Source organism: Rhinoderma darwinii, chromosome 11 (genome assembly GCF_050947455.1).
Source record: "Rhinoderma darwinii isolate aRhiDar2 chromosome 11, aRhiDar2.hap1, whole genome shotgun sequence".
Taxonomy (NCBI): domain Eukaryota; kingdom Metazoa; phylum Chordata; class Amphibia; order Anura; family Rhinodermatidae; genus Rhinoderma; species Rhinoderma darwinii.
The window spans coordinates 101250018-101269875 of record NC_134697.1 but is presented as its reverse complement, the minus strand read 5'-3'; the positions used below and the strand labels follow the sequence as shown (position 1 = coordinate 101269875).

At 46.7% G+C, this 19858-nt stretch overlaps 3 protein-coding genes across 7 annotated transcripts in view; 2 read left to right on the top strand and 1 right to left on the bottom strand.

Annotated features, from left to right (window-relative positions):
• The window catches only part of RNF20 (ring finger protein 20), a 122599-nt gene extending 114866 nt beyond the window's left edge, over nt 1–7733 (bottom strand). For all 3 annotated transcript variants that reach the window (XM_075842286.1, XM_075842287.1, XM_075842285.1), the window contains exon 1: nt 7604–7733. The gene's annotated coding sequence lies outside the window, so the exon portion shown is untranslated. The remainder of the gene's footprint in view (nt 1–7603) is intronic.
• ALDOB (aldolase, fructose-bisphosphate B) overlaps nt 1–19858 on the top strand; it is a 146273-nt gene that overhangs the window by 93049 nt on the left and 33366 nt on the right. Inside the window, exon 1 of one of the 3 annotated variants that reach the window (XM_075842291.1) lies at nt 7819–7908. The exons of 1 other annotated variant lie outside the window; for it this stretch is intronic. The gene's annotated coding sequence lies outside the window, so the exon portion shown is untranslated. Of the gene's footprint in view, nt 1–7818; nt 7909–19858 lie in introns of those variants that run through there. One more of the 3 variants, XM_075842292.1, reaches the window with a different exon arrangement.
• PGAP4 (post-GPI attachment to proteins GalNAc transferase 4) lies at nt 7826–13590 on the top strand. Its single transcript, XM_075842289.1, has 2 exons — nt 7826–7908; nt 11382–13590. The coding sequence occupies exon 2, from the start codon at nt 11556–11558 to the stop codon at nt 12759–12761; it is 1206 nt and encodes a 401-aa protein (XP_075698404.1). The 5' UTR covers nt 7826–7908; nt 11382–11555; the 3' UTR covers nt 12762–13590.

The following is a 19858-nucleotide window of genomic DNA, read 5'->3' as shown; positions in this document are numbered from 1 at the left end:
AGTATTATGGCTGTCACTATTACTAGACGCTGTCGCTGAGGTGATTTATGCTGTACTATGGCTTTCACTATTACTAGGCGCTGTCGCTGAGGTGATTTATGTTGTACTATGGCTGTCACTATTACTAGGCGCTGTCGCTGAGGTGATTTATGCTGTACTATGGCTTTCACTATTACTAGGCGCTGTCGCTGAGGTGATTTATGCTGTACTATGGCTGTCACTATTACTAGGCGCTGTCGCTGAGGTGATTTATGCTGTACTATGGCTGTCACTATTACTAGACGCTGTCGCTGAGGTGATTTATGTTATACTATGGCTGTCACTATTACTAGGCGCTGTCGCTGAGGTGATTTATGTTGTACTATGTCTGTCACTATTACTAGGCGCTGTCGCTGAGGTGATTTATGTTATACTATGGCTGTCACTATTACTAGACGCTGTCGCTGAGGTGATTTATGTTATACTATGGCTGTCACTATTACTAGACGCTGTCGCTGAGGTGATTTATGCTGTATTATGGCTGTCACTATTACTAGGCGCTGTCGCTGAGGTGATTTATGTTGTACTATGGCTGTCACTATTACTAGGCGCTGTCGCTGAGGTGATTTATGCTGTATTATGGCTGTCACTATTACTAGACGCTGTCGCTGAGGTGATTTATGCTGTACTATGGCTGTCACTATTACTAGGCGCTGTCGCTGAGGTGATTTATGCTGTACTATGGCTGTCACTATTACTAGGCGCTGTCGCTGAGGTGATTTATGCTGTACTATGGCTGTCACTATTACTGGGCGCTGTCGCTGAGGTGATTTATGCTGTATTATGGCTGTCACTATTACTAGGCGCTGTCACTGAGGTGATTTATGTTGTACTATGGCTGTCACTATTACTGGGCGCTGTCGCTGAGGTGATTTATGTTGTATTATGGCTGTCACTATTACTGGGCGCTGTCGCTGTGGTAATTTATGCTGTATTATGGCTGTCACTATTACTAGGCGCTGTCACTGAGGTGATTTATGTTGTACTATGGCTGTCACTATTACTGGGCGCTGTCGCTGAGGTGATTTATGTTGTATTATGGCTGTCACTATTACTAGGCGCTGTCGCTGAGGTGATTTATGCAGTACTATGGCTGTCACTATTACTAGACGCTGTCGCTGAGGTGATTTATGTTATACTATGGCTGTCACTATTACTAGACGCTGTCGCTGAGGTGATTTATGCTGTACTATGGCTGTCACTATTACTGGGCGCTGTCGCTGTGGTAATTTATGCTGTATTATGGCTGTCACTATTACTAGGCGCTGTCACTGAGGTGATTTATGTTGTACTATGGCTGTCACTATTACTGGGCGCTGTCGCTGAGGTGATTTATGCTGTACTATGGCTGTCACTATTACTAGACGCTGTCGCTGAGGTGATTTATGTTATACTATGGCTGTCACTATTACTAGGCGCTGTCGCTGAGGTGATTTATGCTGTACTATGGCTGTCACTATTACTAGACGCTGTCGCTGTGGTAATTTATGCTGTATTATGGCTGTCACTATTACTAGGCGCTGTCACTGAGGTGATTTATGTTGTACTATGGCTGTCACTATTACTGGGCGCTGTCGCTGAGGTGATTTATGCTGTACTATGGCTGTCACTATTACTAGACGCTGTCGCTGAGGTGATTTATGCTGTACTATGGCTGTCACTATTACTAGACGCTGTCGCTGTGGTAATTTATGCTGTATTATGGCTGTCACTATTACTAGGCGCTGTCACTGAGGTGATTTATGTTGTACTATGGCTGTCACTATTACTGGGCGCTGTCGCTGAGGTGATTTATGTTATACTATGGCTGTCACTATTACTGGGCGCTGTCGCTGAGGTGATTTATGCTGTATTATGGCTGTCACTATTACTAGACGCTGTCGCTGAGGTGATTTATGTTATACTATGGCTGTCACTATTACTAGACGCTGTCGCTGAGGTGATTTATGCTGTACTATGGCTGTCACTATTACTGGGCGCTGTCGCTGTGGTAATTTATGCTGTATTATGGCTGTCACTATTACTAGGCGCTGTCACTGAGGTGATTTATGTTGTACTATGGCTGTCACTATTACTAGGCGCTGTCGCTGAGGTGATTTATGTTGTATTATGGCTGTCACTATTACTAGGCGCTGTCGCTGAGGTGATTTATGCTGTACTATGGCTGTCACTATTACTAGACGCTGTCGCTGAGGTGATTTATGTTGTACTATGGCTGTCACTATTACTAGACGCTGTCGCTGAGGTGATTTATGTTGTACTATGGCTGTCACTATTACTAGACGCTGTCGCTGAGGTGATTTATGTTGTACTATGGCTGTCACTATTACTGGGCGCTGTCGCTGAGGTGATTTATGCTGTATTATGGCTGTCACTATTACTAGGCGCTGTCGCTGAGGTGATTTATGCTGTACTATGGCTGTCACTATTACTAGGCGCTGTCGCTGAGGTGATTTATGCTGTACTATGGCTGTCACTATTACTAGACGCTGTCGCTGTGGTAATTTATGCTGTATTATGGCTGTCACTATTACTAGGCGCTGTCACTGAGGTGATTTATGTTGTACTATGGCTGTCACTATTACTAGGCGCTGTCGCTGAGGTGATTTATGTTGTACTATGGCTGTCACTATTACTGGGCGCTATCGCTGAGGTGATTTATGCTGTACTATGGCTGTCACTATTACTAGACGCTGTCGCTGAGGTGATTTATGCTGTACTATGGCTGTCACTATTACTAGACGCTGTCGCTGAGGTGATTTATGTTATACTATGGCTGTCACTATTACTAGACGCTGTCGCTGAGGTGATTTATGTTGTATTATGGCTGTCACTATTACTAGGCGCTGTCGCTGAGGTGATTTATGTTATACTATGGCTGTCACTATTACTAGACGCTGTCGCTGAGGTGATTTATGCTGTATTATGGCTGTCACTATTACTAGGCGCTGTCGCTGAGGTGATTTATGTTATACTATGGCTGTCACTATTACTAGACGCTGTCGCTGAGGTGATTTATGCTGTACTATGGCTGTCACTATTACTGGGCGCTGTCGCTGTGGTAATTTATGCTGTACTATGGCTGTCACTATTACTAGACGCTGTCGCTGAGGTGATTTATGTTGTACTATGGCTGTCACTATTACTAGGCGCTGTCGCTGAGGTGATTTATGTTGTATTATGGCTGTCACTATTACTAGGCGCTGTCGCTGAGGTGATTTATGCTGTACTATGGCTGTCACTATTACTAGGAGCTGTCGCTGAGGTGATTTATGCTGTACTATGGCTGTCACTATTACTAGGAGCTGTCGCTGAGGTGATTTATGCTGTATTATGGCTGTCACTATTACTAGGCGCTGTCGCTGAGGTGATTTATGCTGTACTATGGCTGTCACTATTACTAGGCGCTGTCGCTGAGGTGATTTATGCTGTATTATGGCTGTCACTATTACTAGACGCTGTCGCTGAGGTGATTTATGTTGTACTATGGCTGTCACTATTACTGGGCGCTGTCACTGAGGTGATTTATGCTGTACTATGGCTGTCACTATTACTAGGCGCTGTCGCTGAGGTGATTTATGCTGTACTATGGCTGTCACTATTACTAGGCGCTGTCGCTGAGGTGATTTATGTTGTACTATGGCTGTCACTATTACTGGGCGCTATCGCTGAGGTGATTTATGCTGTATTATGGCTGTCACTATTACTAGGCGCTGTCGCTGAGGTGATTTATGCTGTACTATGGCTGTCACTATTACTAGGCGCTGTCGCTGAGGTGATTTATGCTGTACTATGGCTGTCACTATTACTAGACGCTGTCGCTGAGGTGATTTATGCTGTATTATGGCTGTCACTATTACTAGGCGCTGTCGCTGAGGTGATTTATGCTGTACTATGGCTGTCACTATTACTAGGCGCTGTCGCTGAGGTGATTTATGTTATACTATGGCTGTCACTATTACTAGGCGCTGTCGCTGAGGTGATTTATGCTGTACTATGGCTGTCACTATTACTAGGCGCTGTCGCTGAGGTGATTTATGCTGTACTATGGATGTCACTATTACTAGACGCTGTCGCTGAGGTGATTTATGTTGTACTATGGCTGTCACTATTACTAGGCGCTGTCGCTGAGGTGATTTATGCTGTACTATGGCTGTCACTATTACTAGACGCTGTCACTGAGGTGATTTATGCTGTATTATGGCTGTCACTATTACTAGGCGCTGTCACTGAGGTGATTTATGTTATACTATGGCTGTCACTATTACTAGGCGCTGTCACTGAGGTGATTTATGTTTGTACTATGGCTGTCACTATTACTAGGCGCTGTCACTGAGGTGATTTATGTTGTACTATGGCTGTCACTATTACTGGGCGCTGTCGCTGAGGTGATTTATGCTGTACTATGGCTGTCACTATTACTAGACGCTGTCGCTGAGGTGATTTATGTTATACTATGGCTGTCACTATTACTAGGCGCTGTCACTGAGGTGATTTATGTTGTACTATGGCTGTCACTATTACTGGGCGCTGTCGCTGAGGTGATTTATGCTGTACTATGGCTGTCACTATTACTAGACGCTGTCGCTGAGGTGATTTATGTTATACTATGGCTGTCACTATTACTAGGCGCTGTGGTGATTTATGCTGTACTATGGCTGTCACTATTACTAGACGCTGTCGCTGTGGTAATTTATGCTGTATTATGGCTGTCACTATTACTAGGCGCTGTCACTGAGGTGATTTATGTTGTACTATGGCTGTCACTATTACTGGGCGCTGTCACTGAGGTGATTTATGTTATACTATGGCTGTCACTATTACTGGGCGCTGTCGCTGAGGTGATTTATGCTGTATTATGGCTGTCACTATTACTAGACGCTGTCGCTGTGGTAATTTATGCTGTATTATGGCTGTCACTATTACTAGGCGCTGTCGCTGAGGTGATTTATGCTGTACTATGGCTGTCACTATTACTAGACGCTGTCGCTGAGGTGATTTATGTTGTACTATGGCTGTCACTATTACTAGACGCTGTCGCTGAGGTGATTTATGCTGTACTATGGCTGTCACTATTACTGGGCGCTGTCACTGAGGTGATTTATGTTATACTATGGCTGTCACTATTACTGGGCGCTGTCGCTGAGGTGATTTATGCTGTATTATGGCTGTCACTATTACTAGACGCTGTCGCTGTGGTAATTTATGCTGTATTATGGCTGTCACTATTACTAGGCGCTGTCGCTGAGGTGATTTATGCTGTACTATGGCTGTCACTATTACTAGGCGCTGTCGCTGAGGTGATTTATGCTGTACTATGGCTGTCACTATTACTAGGCGCTGTCGCTGAGGTGATTTATGCTGTACTATGGCTGTCACTATTACTAGGCGCTGTCACTGAGGTGATTTATGTTGTACTATGGCTGTCACTATTACTGGGCGCTGTCGCTGAGGTGATTTATGCTGTACTATGGCTGTCACTATTACTAGGCGCTGTCACTGAGGTGATTTATGTTGTACTATGGCTGTCACTATTACTGGGCGCTGTCACTGAGGTGATTTATGTTATACTATGGCTGTCACTATTACTAGGCGCTGTCGCTGAGGTGATTTATGTTGTACTATGGCTGTCACTATTACTGGGCGCTGTCACTGAGGTGATTTATGTTGTACTATGGCTGTCACTATTACTAGGCGCTGTCGCTGAGGTGATTTATGCTGTACTATGGCTGTCACTATTACTAGGCGCTGTCGCTGAGGTGATTTATGCGGTATTATGGCTGTCACTATTACTAGGCGCTGTCGCTGAGGTGATTTATGCTGTACTATGGCTGTCACTATTACTAGGCGCTGTCGCTGAGGTGATTTATGTTGTACTATGGCTGTCACTATTACTGGGCGCTGTCACTGAGGTGATTTATGTTATACTATGGCTGTCACTATTACTAGGCGCTGTCGCTGAGGTGATTTATGTTGTACTATGGCTGTCACTATTACTGGGCGCTGTCGCTGAGGTGATTTATGCTGTACTATGGCTGTCACTATTACTAGGCGCTGTCGCTGAGGTGATTTATGCTGTACTATGGCTGTCACTATTACTAGACGCTGTCGCTGAGGTGATTTATGCTGTACTATGGCTGTCACTATTACTAGACGCTGTCGCTGAGGTGATTTATGCTGTATTATGGCTGTCACTATTACTAGGCGCTGTCGTTGAGGTGATTTATGTTGTACTATGGCTGTCACTATTACTAGACGCTGTCGCTGAGGTGATTTATGCTGTACTATGGCTGTCACTATTACTAGGCGCTGTCACTGAGGTGATTTATGTTGTACTATGGCTGTCACTATTACTGGGCGCTGTCACTGAGGTGATTTATGTTATACTATGGCTGTCACTATTACTAGGCGCTGTCGCTGAGGTGATTTATGTTGTACTATGGCTGTCACTATTACTGGGCGCTGTCACTGAGGTGATTTATGTTATACTATGGCTGTCACTATTACTAGACGCTGTCACTGAGGTGATTTATGCTGTACTATGGCTGTCACTATTACTGGGCGCTGTCACTGAGGTGATTTATGTTGTACTATGGCTGTCACTATTACTGGGCGCTGTCACTGAGGTGATTTATGTTGTACTATGGCTGTCACTATTACTAGGCGCTGTCGCTGAGGTGATTTATGCTGTACTATGGCTGTCACTATTACTAGACGCTGTCACTGAGGTGATTTATGTTATACTATGGCTGTCACTATTACTGGGCGCTGTCGCTGAGGTGATTTATGTTGTATTATGGCTGTCACTATTACTAGGCGCTGTCGCTGAGGTGATTTATGTTGTATTATGGCTGTCACTATTACTAGGCGCTGTCGCTGAGGTGATTTATGTTGTATTATGGCTGTCACTATTACTAGGCGCTGTCGCTGAGGTGATTTATGCTGTACTATGGCTGTCACTATTACTGGGCGCTGTCACTGAGGTGATTTATGTTGTACTATGGCTGTCACTATTACTAGGCGCTGTCGCTGAGGTGATTTATGCTGTACTATGGCTGTCACTATTACTAGACGCTGTCACTGAGGTGATTTATGTTATACTATGGCTGTCACTATTACTGGGCGCTGTCGCTGAGGTGATTTATGTTGTACTATGGCTGTCACTATTACTGGGCGCTGTCACTGAGGTGATTTATGTTATACTATGGCTGTCACTATTACTAGGCGCTGTCGCTGAGGTGATTTATGCGGTATTATGGCTGCATATTTCGGCACAGTGTGAGGTGAAGGTTTCCACATATAACACATCACGGAGGAGCCTCAGGATGGAGAATATATGAGGGGCTTCTATGTAGTGTATATATAACTGATGCATGTGACGTCTATTATACACTGCACTACATCAGCTCTGCTGTGCACACACAGGATGTAGCATCGCTGACAGTTACACTGAGTCCGAGTGGTCGCCCCCCTCACATGTGCAGTGCAGCCCCTCTCCCCCTCCACCGTGCAGGTCTACGCCACACTCCACGATTAGTTCTCTTATATATTCTACTATATTTACCTCAAGACACTGAAGAACCCAACACAGCCGCCCGGAAGAGGAAATGACGTGCAGAGAAGCGCTGAAGCTTCTGACAGGGCGGGATTAATGCGGCCATCTTGGTAAAGGTATCAGTTACGCGTGACGTAAAGACTTTGAAAACTTCTATCCCCCATGTTGGTAAAGGACGTCGCACGTCGGACACGTCACGCCGGAAGTTGTCTGTGAACTTCCAGTCAGCAATAGGTGGCGGCCATGTTAGTGGTGGCAATAAAGTCAGATTTACAGGTAAACAGTGCGAGTGACGCCTAAATACTAAAATAAAGGTAAGGAATACCGCAGCGGGGGGTTCAGGCTGCACGAGCCCGACACCGCTCCACAAATGTCTGTTCTCCATACAGCCAGGTCTCGTTATGGCAGGGTCCCTTTAAGAGTGTTGTTTTTTGGGGTACAGGTTGGTAATGTGGCACTAAACAGGATTAGCCCTTTGGCGCCGCCGCCATTTTTAGTTTTTTTCTTCACCTTCCGAGCCATCATTTTTTTATTTTTCCGTCCATATTGCCGTATCGGGGCTTGTTTTTCACGCCTCCGTTTATTGTGTCCTATAATGTACTGGGAAACGGGAAAAAATTCTCTGTGGGGTTGAATAGGATAAAAACAGCGGGTTTTCTAGGTTTTGTTTTTACGGCGTTCACCGCGCAGCAAAACGGACAACTTAACGTTATTTTGCAGGTCAATGCGATTACGACGATACCAAATTTACATCAAAAGATCGCTGGTGAATCCCCCGGGAGGGGGGGGGCGGCGGGTGTAAAAAAAAACGAAAAAAGTGCAGAGTAAAAAAAATTATAAAATGGATTATATCCGTAAAAAGTGTAAAGAAAACAATCCACGTGTACGGGATCGCTGCGACCACGAAGACCCAAACACGTCTATATCAACCACGAGGTGAACGCCGGACCAAAAAAAGGTTAAAAAAACTGCGCCCCGTCCTGTAAAGAACAAACCCACACGCGGCGAAAAACATAGGAAAGTTATGAGCGCGGTGATGGAAAAACGGCTCGGTCTAAAATAGGCCCGTCACTAAGGGGTTAATGTGCCATTAAAAAAAAACCTGCCATTTTTGGCTGATCGGATCGTTTTTGCAGCCCCAAAAAATGTTCGTTAATTTCCGTAACCGTTTACATAAAGCGTGCGGTGCAGATTGTCGCGCTGTCTTGTTGATCGGCGCTCGTTTGCCAGGCAGAAAGTCCAACACGAACGGAATAATAAAAAACTCGCCGCATATTGACCCGATCCTCGGCCCGGGGAGCGCGGGAGTTCTTCCTGTTCGGGTGACTCCTCCCCCATGCGCCGCCCTCGCCCACACACACCCCACTTTTTCTGGCTCCAGATTCATCTCCGTTTTGGCGACTTTGTCTGGTCCTCCAGCTGCCCTCGTGTCCGCAGGGAAATCCTCGTGAGGCTCTGTTCACCCGCAAACTCTAAAACCTCTGAAAATAAGGAGCGCCTTTCAAGGGAAAACCGCTCTTGATTTTCAGACATTTTTTAAGCCACTCTAGCGCCCGTTTTTTTACGCGCCCATTTTTCAAGACGCCCGCGTCAAAAAACGGCCCATCGGAATAGAACGCCGTATTTCCCACTGCAATCAATGGGCCGATGTTTGTAGGCGCTCCGCTTCCGAATTTTCGGTCGTAAAACAGCCGAAAATAGGCCGTGTGAAGATCCCCTCAGAGCTGGTCTGTTGCCTATACACAATGACTTATGGCCGTCTTCTAGATTTTTCTGGGTCAATCCTGGGTGTAGATTTCTCAGGGTGTCTGTCCGTCTCTCCAACTGCCCTCCCTTGGCTGTAGTCAGTCTGCCGCACTAGGACTGGGCAGCGCACCCTTTACTGCGCTCCTTCAGAGGTAGGGACTGCCATATAGATCTGGCGGGCTCTTAATGCTGATAACCCCGCCGTCTCCACAGGCCGCTAAGTAACTTGTTCCCCGGAGGTCTGAAACCAAGTCCCTTATATTATACTCGGGTAATAGATAGTCCTTCCTTGTAACCTCTGCCTTCTCTCCTTACTACTGTCCCTCCCTGTGCCGCCGCCACCATAGAATCCCCCGCTTCATCACTGCAGCCACCATTGGCGAGCCAACCTACATACCACTATGTCTGAATAAACTCCATTTCTCGACGCGATGAACTACTTCCCCAATATTGCAGCGCTTGGGAATCTGAGGCAGGTGAACCGTTTTTGGAAGTCCATCGGACCAAATGTTTTTAACTTTTCTCATAAGGCTCTGGAGACTCGTAGATCCCTGACTAGGTGATTGTGTCCCTGTGGGTTCTTCATAGATGGTTCCAGCCACCTTAAAGCATGTTGGCGTTGCGGAGCGTCGGGCAGTCCCATGTCTCACTTTTGGTGGAGTGGCCGTTACCTGTGGGTTATTTGCCAGGTTGCTGTTGCATGACTCCCTCGTAGCGGTTCTACTTTATACGTTTTCTTTGGCCCAAATCGCCTATTAATGGTCCTTATACGGCATTTCCTTTTGGCCGCTAAAACTGTGATCCCTCGATGCTGGAAATCGACAAAGTCCCCGACTCACACACAAGAGTTTATTGGCTGGACCCCTAAGACTATCCCACACTGGACCAACACGTGGGGCTTCATTCTAATCCTCAGCGGTCCTCCGCACCCTTAGGGTATGTTCACACGGCCAAATTTCAGACGTATACGAGGCGTATTATGCCTCGTTTTACGTCTGAAAATATGGCTACAATACGTCGGCAAACATCTGCCCATTCATTTGAATGGGTTTGCCGATGTACTGTGCAGACGACCTGTTATTTACGCGTCGTCGTTTGACAGCTGTCAAACGACGACGCGTAAATTTACTGCCTCGGCAAAGAAGTGCAGGGCACTTCTTTGCCACGTAATTTGAGCCGTTCTTCATTGAAATCAATGAAGCACGGCTCAAGGTTTACGAGCGTCTCAGACGCCTCGTAAATTACGAGGAGGAGCTTTTACGTGTGAAACGAGGCAGCTGTTAACAGTCTGTCTTTTCACACGTAACTGCCTCTCAGCGTGTGAACATACCCTTAGGGCTTTCTTTTTATGTGCCCTATCTGGAGAACCCCTTTTGTCTTCTACGACTGGCCCATTACTAAATCTCAATACTCGAGCTTCACTCTGGAACCGCCACGTTTTTTCTCTTTACCGCCTTTATACACAGACTACAGGAGATGGGCCGCCAACGTTATATAATGCACTATACCTTTATTCGCATACAACCCTCATAGATATCCACCAGTGCTAAAGACAGAACATTATTATTGGTAAATATTTCCGGGGCCCCCTACGGAAATAACATTTTCGGCCGTTGGTGTATGAACGACTTTCTCGTGGATGAACAGTCTATAACAAAAATCTTTTTCGAGCAGTTCTTGGACAAATTTGGCATCGACAGAACATGTTGGAGTTGTTTTGGCCGACCTCTGTAGTATTTATGAACATTGCATAATCCTTGTGCCGAGGTTCACAATCCGAGTCTGTGAGGGTGGTGTAATGAGCAGCACATCCGCTATCAGGAAAGAAATAGTTTTATAGGCAGTCAGTCTTGTAGGTCGTCTGCCAAATGCTTACTCATCGGTTCACGCGGATGGGTGGGGCTTTGTATGGGAAGGAGCGGTTGGAGATACAATTGGATAGTCTAGGGTGATGAACATTATATTACAATGTCCATGTGACTGGCGGGGGGGGGGGGTATATGATCCTGATTTATGCTTCTACTTGCTTTATATTTTTCAGGGATGCTGCTAATCTTCGAGCTTTGGTATTTTTGAAGCATTTAACTGAAGGGAAGAGCACAACGGGATGATCGTGTGGCCTGGAAATGAATGACCCGGAGAGGGTGATGGGTTCCGGTACATGATAAGGAGAGGTTGTCCATGAATGTCGATGGAGTGACCTATAAACCACATCATGCGCCTGTCTGCCATGGTCAGAACTTCTTACTTCCATCTCTCAGCCCTCTTCATCTTTACTCTACTTCTGGCCACGTTCTTCTTCCGCGGCCTCCTGTACTCTCCGTTGTTTTCTCGCAGACTCCACCTCCAGCAATTGAGTCGGGATTTCTTAGAACAAAACTTAAAGGATGGGACTAACGCCTTACAACATTTTCTGCCACTCGTTTCCCCAGACTCTAGTAATATATCTGTCCCTTGCAACCACAGAGCCACGGAGATCTTGAAGGCATCACATTCTAGTAGTGATACTCCCCTTGTCATCACCATTATCACAACGAGACGCCGGCCCGAATATCATTACCTCCTGCAAGTTGCCCTAGGATTTCACGATCGGCTAAATGACTGTGGCACAGACTGTTCAGGTTTTAAGCTTTTAGTTTGCAATGTTGACCCTTTGCCGGATACGCACACTGATGCCTGTCTCCTCTCCCAGATCTTGCCCTCGGTGGCACGCCACGTGAGCGAGCAGGTGGTCGAAGCCCCCAACCGTTTTGAGCAGGAGAAGCAGGATTATGCCTTTTGCCTGTCTCGTTCTTTGGAGATCTTCTTTCCACAATATGTCCTGCTGGTTGAGGACGATGCTGTCCCGTTCACGGATATTTTCAGTGCCTTCTTTCATTTGGTGCAAGTGCGTTTCCCCAAGGAACCTTTAGGGGGAGGCCTATACACAAAACTATATCATCCAGAAAGATTGCAGGGTTACTTAAACCCCGAGCCTGTGCGGATTTTGGAGTGGATTGGCCTTGGAGGAATATCTGGTTTGGTTCTCACTTGGCTGTACACCATTATTTTTCACCGACCACGGTTCAGCTGGCGTGTATTTGTGGCCTTGACTATTTATGCCATGCTGTTGGCAGAGCTTGCAGGTCGGCATTATCTTTTGGAACTTCGTAGGGTGTCCCCTTCTCTTTACAACGTGGTGCCTGCTACAGAATGCTGCACCCCGGCCATGCTGTTCTCTGGAGCCTCCGGCCGGAGGACCTTGGAATATCTAAAGGAATTACAATGTGAACCAGGTTATGCCAAGGACATTGCTCTGTACAAAGAACTTGGGAAAAGGAAGGAGCGGGCATGGGCACTGGAGCCCAACATGGTGAGACATGTGGGAATGTTTTCTTCTCTGCGGGGCTGGTATGAAGGAGAGGAGCCTCTGCTGCTATGACTGCTCTTTAGTCTATGTAAGAAAGTCAATATATTTCCCCTGCAATCTCGACAGAAGATGCTCTTCAAAAAATGTCCATTTAGTGAAAGTGAGGCCCTTCTCCAACCAATGAGACATCGGAGGATCGCGGGGCAGATGTTACCAACACACGAGGTCCTATGCCCATGGGCAGTGACTATCTGGAAGGTGTTGAGTAGAGCAGCTCTTCAGAGTACATTCGAGAGGAGACCGTGACCAATGCCAAAAAGTGGCATCTACAATGATCACAAAAACCATTCTCCTAACGTCCCTTTACATTGGACAAGCCGTAGATGTGAAAGGTCCCCAAAACGGGACAAGTGATCGACCGTTTTCTCCTTATTGGAATGCTTGTTAGGATAGGGCCATGATATGTGAGATTTTTTGCACTGGTCAGTGGTGGGCAACCCACTACAATATGGCGGCCTCGGATGTTACCTTTGACACGCTTCGAGGGTTGCACATTACATCCATTCTATTTAATGCCTCAACTACATGCCATCCAAAGACGGCTCATCCCAATGCCCCCAAGAAATGGCGCAGCCCCAGACCCCCTCCCCGATGTACAGTACTCCTCACCAGCTCGTGTCTCCTGCAGAGTCTTGACGTGAGCAGAAAGTGGCTTCACTATCCAATGCTGCCTCCTGCTGTGTCTCCTCTAGAATAGACCATCTAGTTATGGAAGTGTCCTTAGTGGGGCCGGGGGCCACAGGGGCCCACCACTGACATAGCTTCTCGTTGTAATCTAAGGCTACCTGTTGAGCATTTTTTACGCAATTTTTCCAATAAATTTAGAATCATTCAAAACGTCCTTAACGTATTCCTTATCGTTAACCGTTTCCATCCGTGGTAACCTCTATGCTTCGGTCGTGGGCGCATTTTATCTCACCTTTGAGCCTTTTTTATGTATTTAATTTTTTAACGTAATGGATTCATTTTGAACAAATTTCTAGTCCTGTGGTTTACAGTAATGTGCAGTGTAGGAACAATATTGCGTGTTCCTACCTGGAAACCACCAACAGGCTGCTGTTGGTGGATCTGTTCTTGTTGTATGTCTTTATTAGGGGGGATGTAGTGTAATACATCAGAGCTTGACGAATGTGTCATAGAAGGGCGTCCACCACTGACCCGTCCATGTATTACATATGTGATAAAATATATACACAGTATATGGCCAAAAGTATGTGGACACCTAATTACCACTTTTCACTATATCTTGTTGGATGTCCCATTCTAAACCCATAGACATTAACATGGAGTTGGTGCCTCCTTTGCAGTAAAGTATCTTCCACTCTTCTGGGGGCTTTCTATAAGGCTTTTGGGTGTCTGTGGGAATTTTTGCTTATTCAGCCAAAAAGTGTTTGTGAGATCAGACACCCATGTTTGATGAGCAGGTCTGGCTCACAATTGGCGTATCGGGAAAGGTCCGGATTCGAGTTCCTTCACACCAACGCATCGTAACGTGTTTTTATGGCTCGCTGAGTTACGCTGTTTCCGTAACTCCCATAGAAGTGAATAGGATTTACGGAAACACCGTAGCACGGCGAGCTTGGCTGTTTTCAGAATCCGGCCGCCTCTCAGCTGAGTCTCTGCCTTGATACGGTGGCCAGTTGTCTCATCACCAGATGGGAACATGGGTCCCCCTTTCTCAAGATAGGTGCGGGTCCCAGAGTTTGGACCTGTATCTATCAGACATTAATGGCAAATCCTGAGAATATGGGATAATTGTCTGAGATAGGAATACCCCTAATGCACATGGCGGTGTGTGCAGCCCGAGTCCCGTCCGTGGAAAGATGGGACATGTTCCATGGTCAGACCCGATTCACCCACTAAAGTGAAAGTTTTCACAGACCCAATCGGGTGCCATGAAAAACGTTCCGAGTCATGTGCAACTGGGCTTTACGTTATCCTTCACTGGAAATAAGAACCCAAACCCCTCCGCCACCAAATGTTACAGTAGGCACTATGCATTCTGGTAGGTAGCGTTCTCCTGGCATCCGTCAAACTCCGATTCCTCCATCAGACCGCCAGTGAGACGTCATTCATCCCTCCAAAGCTTTCATGGAGTCCAGTGGTGTCGTGCTTTACACCACCCCAGCCGACACTTGGCATTGTGCATAGTGATCTCAGGTTTGTGTGCAGCGACCATGAGAGCCCCGGGGACACCGTTCTGCTGCTGATGTCACTTCCAGAGGCACGACGAGCAATGTTTATCTATGGAGATCGCATGGCTGTGTGCTTGACTTTATGCACCTGAATAATGCAAGATTTCCCCACAGCTGTTCTCCGGGGTACAGGGGGCTGATCATCGTGACGGCTCCAACCTTAAAGTGGTGGTCTTTGAGACAAATTGACTTTAGTGGGATTTGTGCCTCTCATACAGTCACATATACATATTAACCCTTTCATGTCCATTTTGTGAGAATGTCCTCTGGGCCTTTGTGAAGAGACACCAACAGGCCATGAACTAAAGTTGTCACTTTGTATTTTTGGACGATCTTTGTACGGTGCTCGCTGACTATTGACCTATTAATGTATGACACCAGGTGCCTTCTTCTTCACATTACCGGGGTGATTTCCACTAAAATGTTTTGTTGCCCCATGTCTTAGTGGAAACCATCAGCATGAAGTATAAATGTCCTCCCTCAGCTTGCTTGGCTTTCCTGTGGGTTCTTCTCACAGTAAAAAAGAAAGAAAAAAAATAAAGTGGCCAATTGTGCTTGTTTCTAAGATATAGACATTGAGATTAGGAGGGCTCAATGGGGAGAAGAACCATCACCCTGTTGTCCTACACCGTGTGCAATTAGTTGTCATTCTGGAAAGACGATGGTAGAGTCTTAGGAAGACTTATGTATAAGTTAAAGGAAAATTGTTGAGCTATATTATTTTTAATTATTATTTTTTTCCCAAAAACCTCCTGAAATCTTGCAGTTTTCACACTGGCCACTGAGCCACTCAGTAGACTGATCCTTCCTGTTCCGTTGAGATCACTTCTCAGCAGTCATCTCATCATCACAGGCAGGATTATTTTGAAAGTTAACACCATTATTATAAAGCTAAATGTTAGGGATCTGCCAGGTACTACGTCTAGGTATACTCCTGGGATTAATCAATCCACACCTGAGGCCAGACCTGTTCGACTGACACCATCTCCCACCAACCAGGGTGGCAGGCTCAGGAGTGGGAGAGCCTATCGCGGCCTGGTCAGTCGGAGTTAGCTCCGCCCCCTGTCCTTTATTACCTGCCCTGTTCTCTCCCTCAGTGCTTGTAATTCTTCTGGATTCCTGGCCTCACTGCTGCTTGCTCCAGCCTGCTTCTGCCGTGCTTCTGCCTTGCTGCTGTTCTGCTTAACCTGCTTTGCTTTGCCTCCGGCTTGCTTCCTCCTCCGTGCTCACTTGGGTATACTCCACCTTATCCTGGTCCTGACTACTCATTCCGCTCCGTTTCCTCGCGGCGTTCCGTGGGCTACTGCCCCTTCCCTTGCGTGTTCCCGGTTTGTTCTCCCGTGCACTTAGACAGCGTAGGGACCGCCGCCCAGTTGTACCCCGTCGCCTAGGGCGGGTCGTTGCAAGTAGGCAGGGACAGGGCGGTGGGTAGATTAGGGCTCACTTTCCCTTCACCTCCTTCCTGCCATTACACTAAAGGTGGATAACGCAGAATCCACCGTAGATGGAGACTGCTGAGCTCCTCCTCCTACTGGACATGTCACAGAGCATGCCCACAACGCTTGCCCATAAGAGACAGTGGGGGAAATTTATGAAGATTGATGACTCATATGCTAGTCTTTAAAGGGGTTTTCCCACAGGATAGGCGATTAAATATCTGATCGGTAGGTGTCCAACCGCTGGGACCCCCACTGATCCCGAGGACATGCTTACATGGCTGTCCCTGTGCGTCCCATATGAATGGAGCGGTACTGTCCATTGTCAGCCCCCGCTCCTTTCACTGTCTATGGAGTTGCCGGAAATAGCGCTCACCATTCCGGCAGCCCCTTAGATAATGAACGGAGCGGTGGCCGAGCATGCGCAGTAGCGCTTCATTCATATGGGTCGCACAGGGACAGCCAGGTAAGCGTCTTCTTGGGATCAGTAAGGGTCTTAAATATATGATCGGTGGGGGTCCGACTGCTATCACCTATTTAAGGCTAGCATATGAATCACCAGGCTTAAGTTCCCCCGTTTGTCTCCTGTGGTAAGTGTTGTGGGCATGCTCTGTGATATGTCCAGTAGGAGTGATAAATATCGATTATGAGAAAACCCCTTTAATATAAATTGCGCCTAGTTTATTATGAGACCCTCACCTCTTGATAAATTAGGCGCATCTCTGGCGGTCCATGTGCCAGAAAGGGAAATCTACGCCAGGCATAAATGATAGAGAATTTGACCATCTGGGTGTCGCCGTGCCCCATCTATAAGTCCCGCCTACTTTTTTAACGTTGTGGCGTAAAAAATGCAAAAGTTGAGGGGAAAAACTTGATTGCAAAGCTTTTTTTGTGCAAATTGCAACTTTTCTACGCTAGAAAACTGCAGCGCACAATCACTTCCCCCAATATGTTCTCGGTATTTTAAAGAAGCGCCGGCTTGTTGCTACGTATCTGCTCTTATGTGGGGTTGTCAGGCAGCACATCCCTAGCAACCAGTCAGTCTCACCGCAACTATTCAACTGTAGGCCAAACGGGCATGAAACGGAGGGCGTGGAAGGGGCAAGGAGACCCAAGGTGCCCGCTGTTCTCCATCGTTTCTTGCCGTATTCACATGTCATCTGGTGATGTGTTTCGTATCTTTGGTCAGATCGCGCTGGAAATTGTTCTGGTGATGTCTGATGGAAAATATTCTGCACATGTCAATTTATAATGGAATCAAAATCTATATTAGTATTTTTGACAGCCAGTGTGTGATGGATTATTATTTTTTTCCCTTTTATATAAGGGCCTGTTCACATCAGCGTTGGCTTTCCGCAGTCAACTCCGCTATTGATTTCGTTCGAAAAATGGAAACCTGCCGGAATGGTGAGGAACGGAAACCGTTAGCAATGTTTCCATCATCATTGATATCAATGGTGACGGAAGCTGTGGTTTCAGTTTGACTTTCCGTTGTGGGGTTCATCCGGCGGAAACCTCCCACGGTACCCCGGAACGGAAAGCCAACGCTGATGTGAACAGGCCCTCAGGCCACATGCACACCTCCATTGGCCGTCGTACGGTTGTTAATGACGGGCTGCACGCGGATGGCTTCTGTGTGCAGTCCGTTGTTTCACGGACCAAATCAATGAAAAGGCCCGAGACTGTTATGCTAAAAACAGACCGGAGTAGGACCTGTCCAATTATTGACGGAACGGACACAGAATTCCGTTAAAACAACAAACCACAGAAGTACGCATGGCCCCATAGAAACGAACGTGTTAGGGTGCTACCAGTTAAATAAAATGGAGCGCACCCTGACGAATAAAACTGAAGTGGGCATGCGGCCTACAGCCTTAACCTTACGCGGTCCAGAATCCCTGGCTGGTAGAGAAAGCCCCCCCCATCATCATCAACCAAGCTTCCTAGTCGCATAGTCCGGTCCAAAAGAATCGGCATGGGAAATGTAGTCTTATAAGGCGGCCATTCAGATGATCCATGGACGGCTCGAGTCTGCTGTAACTCAGTGGCTATCTTTTCTGCCTCCTAGATGGGGGTCCCATGCAGGGATCCCCCCTCCATGATGTCCATAAGGCTCGTAGGGCATATGGACATTGGTTGTTTTCATGAGAACACATTGTATACTTCAACACAACCGCTAGGTGATGATTGGTTGTCCTGGCACCCGGGGGCCTAAATAGCGCCCCCCCAGGTCTGCCCTCTGTGTATGCCCTTTTAGGCTCTGAGAGAGGCGGTGCCTTTTAGGATGCCTGTCAGTTTTACACTGACAGGCATAACAACCTGCAACACAGAATTATCGCAGTGTAATATTGAAGCCATTAATTGGAAAAAAAAATAGGTGCTCAAAAATATAAAAGAAACAAAGATCAAATATGCCCCAAAATGCTTTCATACATATTATATATACTACACCTTGTTATCACGCAACCGTAAACCACTCGCACTATAAAACTATTGCGTTATTTATCCTGCACGGTGAATGCCGTTAAAAGAAAAAAAGATGGAAAAGCAGAATTGTTTAATCAGAAAAAGGAACAAGAGTTTGTAAGGCTTCGTTCACTTCTGCGTCAGGGTCCCGTTCCGGCGTTCCATGGAGCTTCCCGTCTTAACGGAGCCCTGACTGACACAATCGGAAAGCATAGGTTTCTGTTTGAATCATCGTTGATTTCAATGGTGACGGATCCGGTGCCAATGGTTTCCGTTTCTCAGTTGTGTACGTGTTTCATAGTTTTGACTAAATCAATACAGTCGACCGCGCTATTCATTCCGTCAAAACGATGGAAACCATTGGCACCGGATCCGTCACCATTGAAATCAATGATGCATACAGAAACCTATGCTTTCCATTTGTGTCAGTCAGGGCACCGTTTTGGCGGAAAGCTGCGCGGAACGGAGTCTTAAGTCCTGTGTACCCTAAAATGGTGCCATGTAAAACTCCAGTTCAGAACTTACATGTGATCGATAACCTGTAGATCCTGCGTGTCAGAGACTTTCCGGACCCGCCGAACCCGAAGCAGCTGTATCTCAAAAAGTAAACTTTTTTTTTTTTCATAAAAAGTAATTAGAAAGTTGCACCAAACACTGATTAGACATTTTTATATAAAAACATTTACATAGCCTCAACTTTCCCCAAGCTGAATGATAATAGCCACCGGCAGTGATTCATCTGCTATGCTAACAAGTCGTCCGCTTCTAGTGTCACTCTGCCCTCCACCGTACCACAAGCCTTCAACCTGGGGGTGACCCCTTAATATACATGATGGCGGCTACATCCCAGTTCCAATAGCAGGGCCAAAAGGCAACCCTGCCGCGACGAAAGAAGGCAACCCTGCCGCGACGAAAGAAGGCAACCCTGCCGCGACGAAAGAAGGCAACCCTGCCGCGACGAAAGAAGGCAACCCTGCCGCGACGAAAGAAGGCAACCCTGCCGCGACGAAAG

Coding starts and splice junctions, on each gene's coding strand:
- PGAP4 (XM_075842289.1), top strand. CDS start 11,556: ATGCGCCTGTCTGCCATGGTCAGAACTTCTTACTTCCATCTCTCAGCC.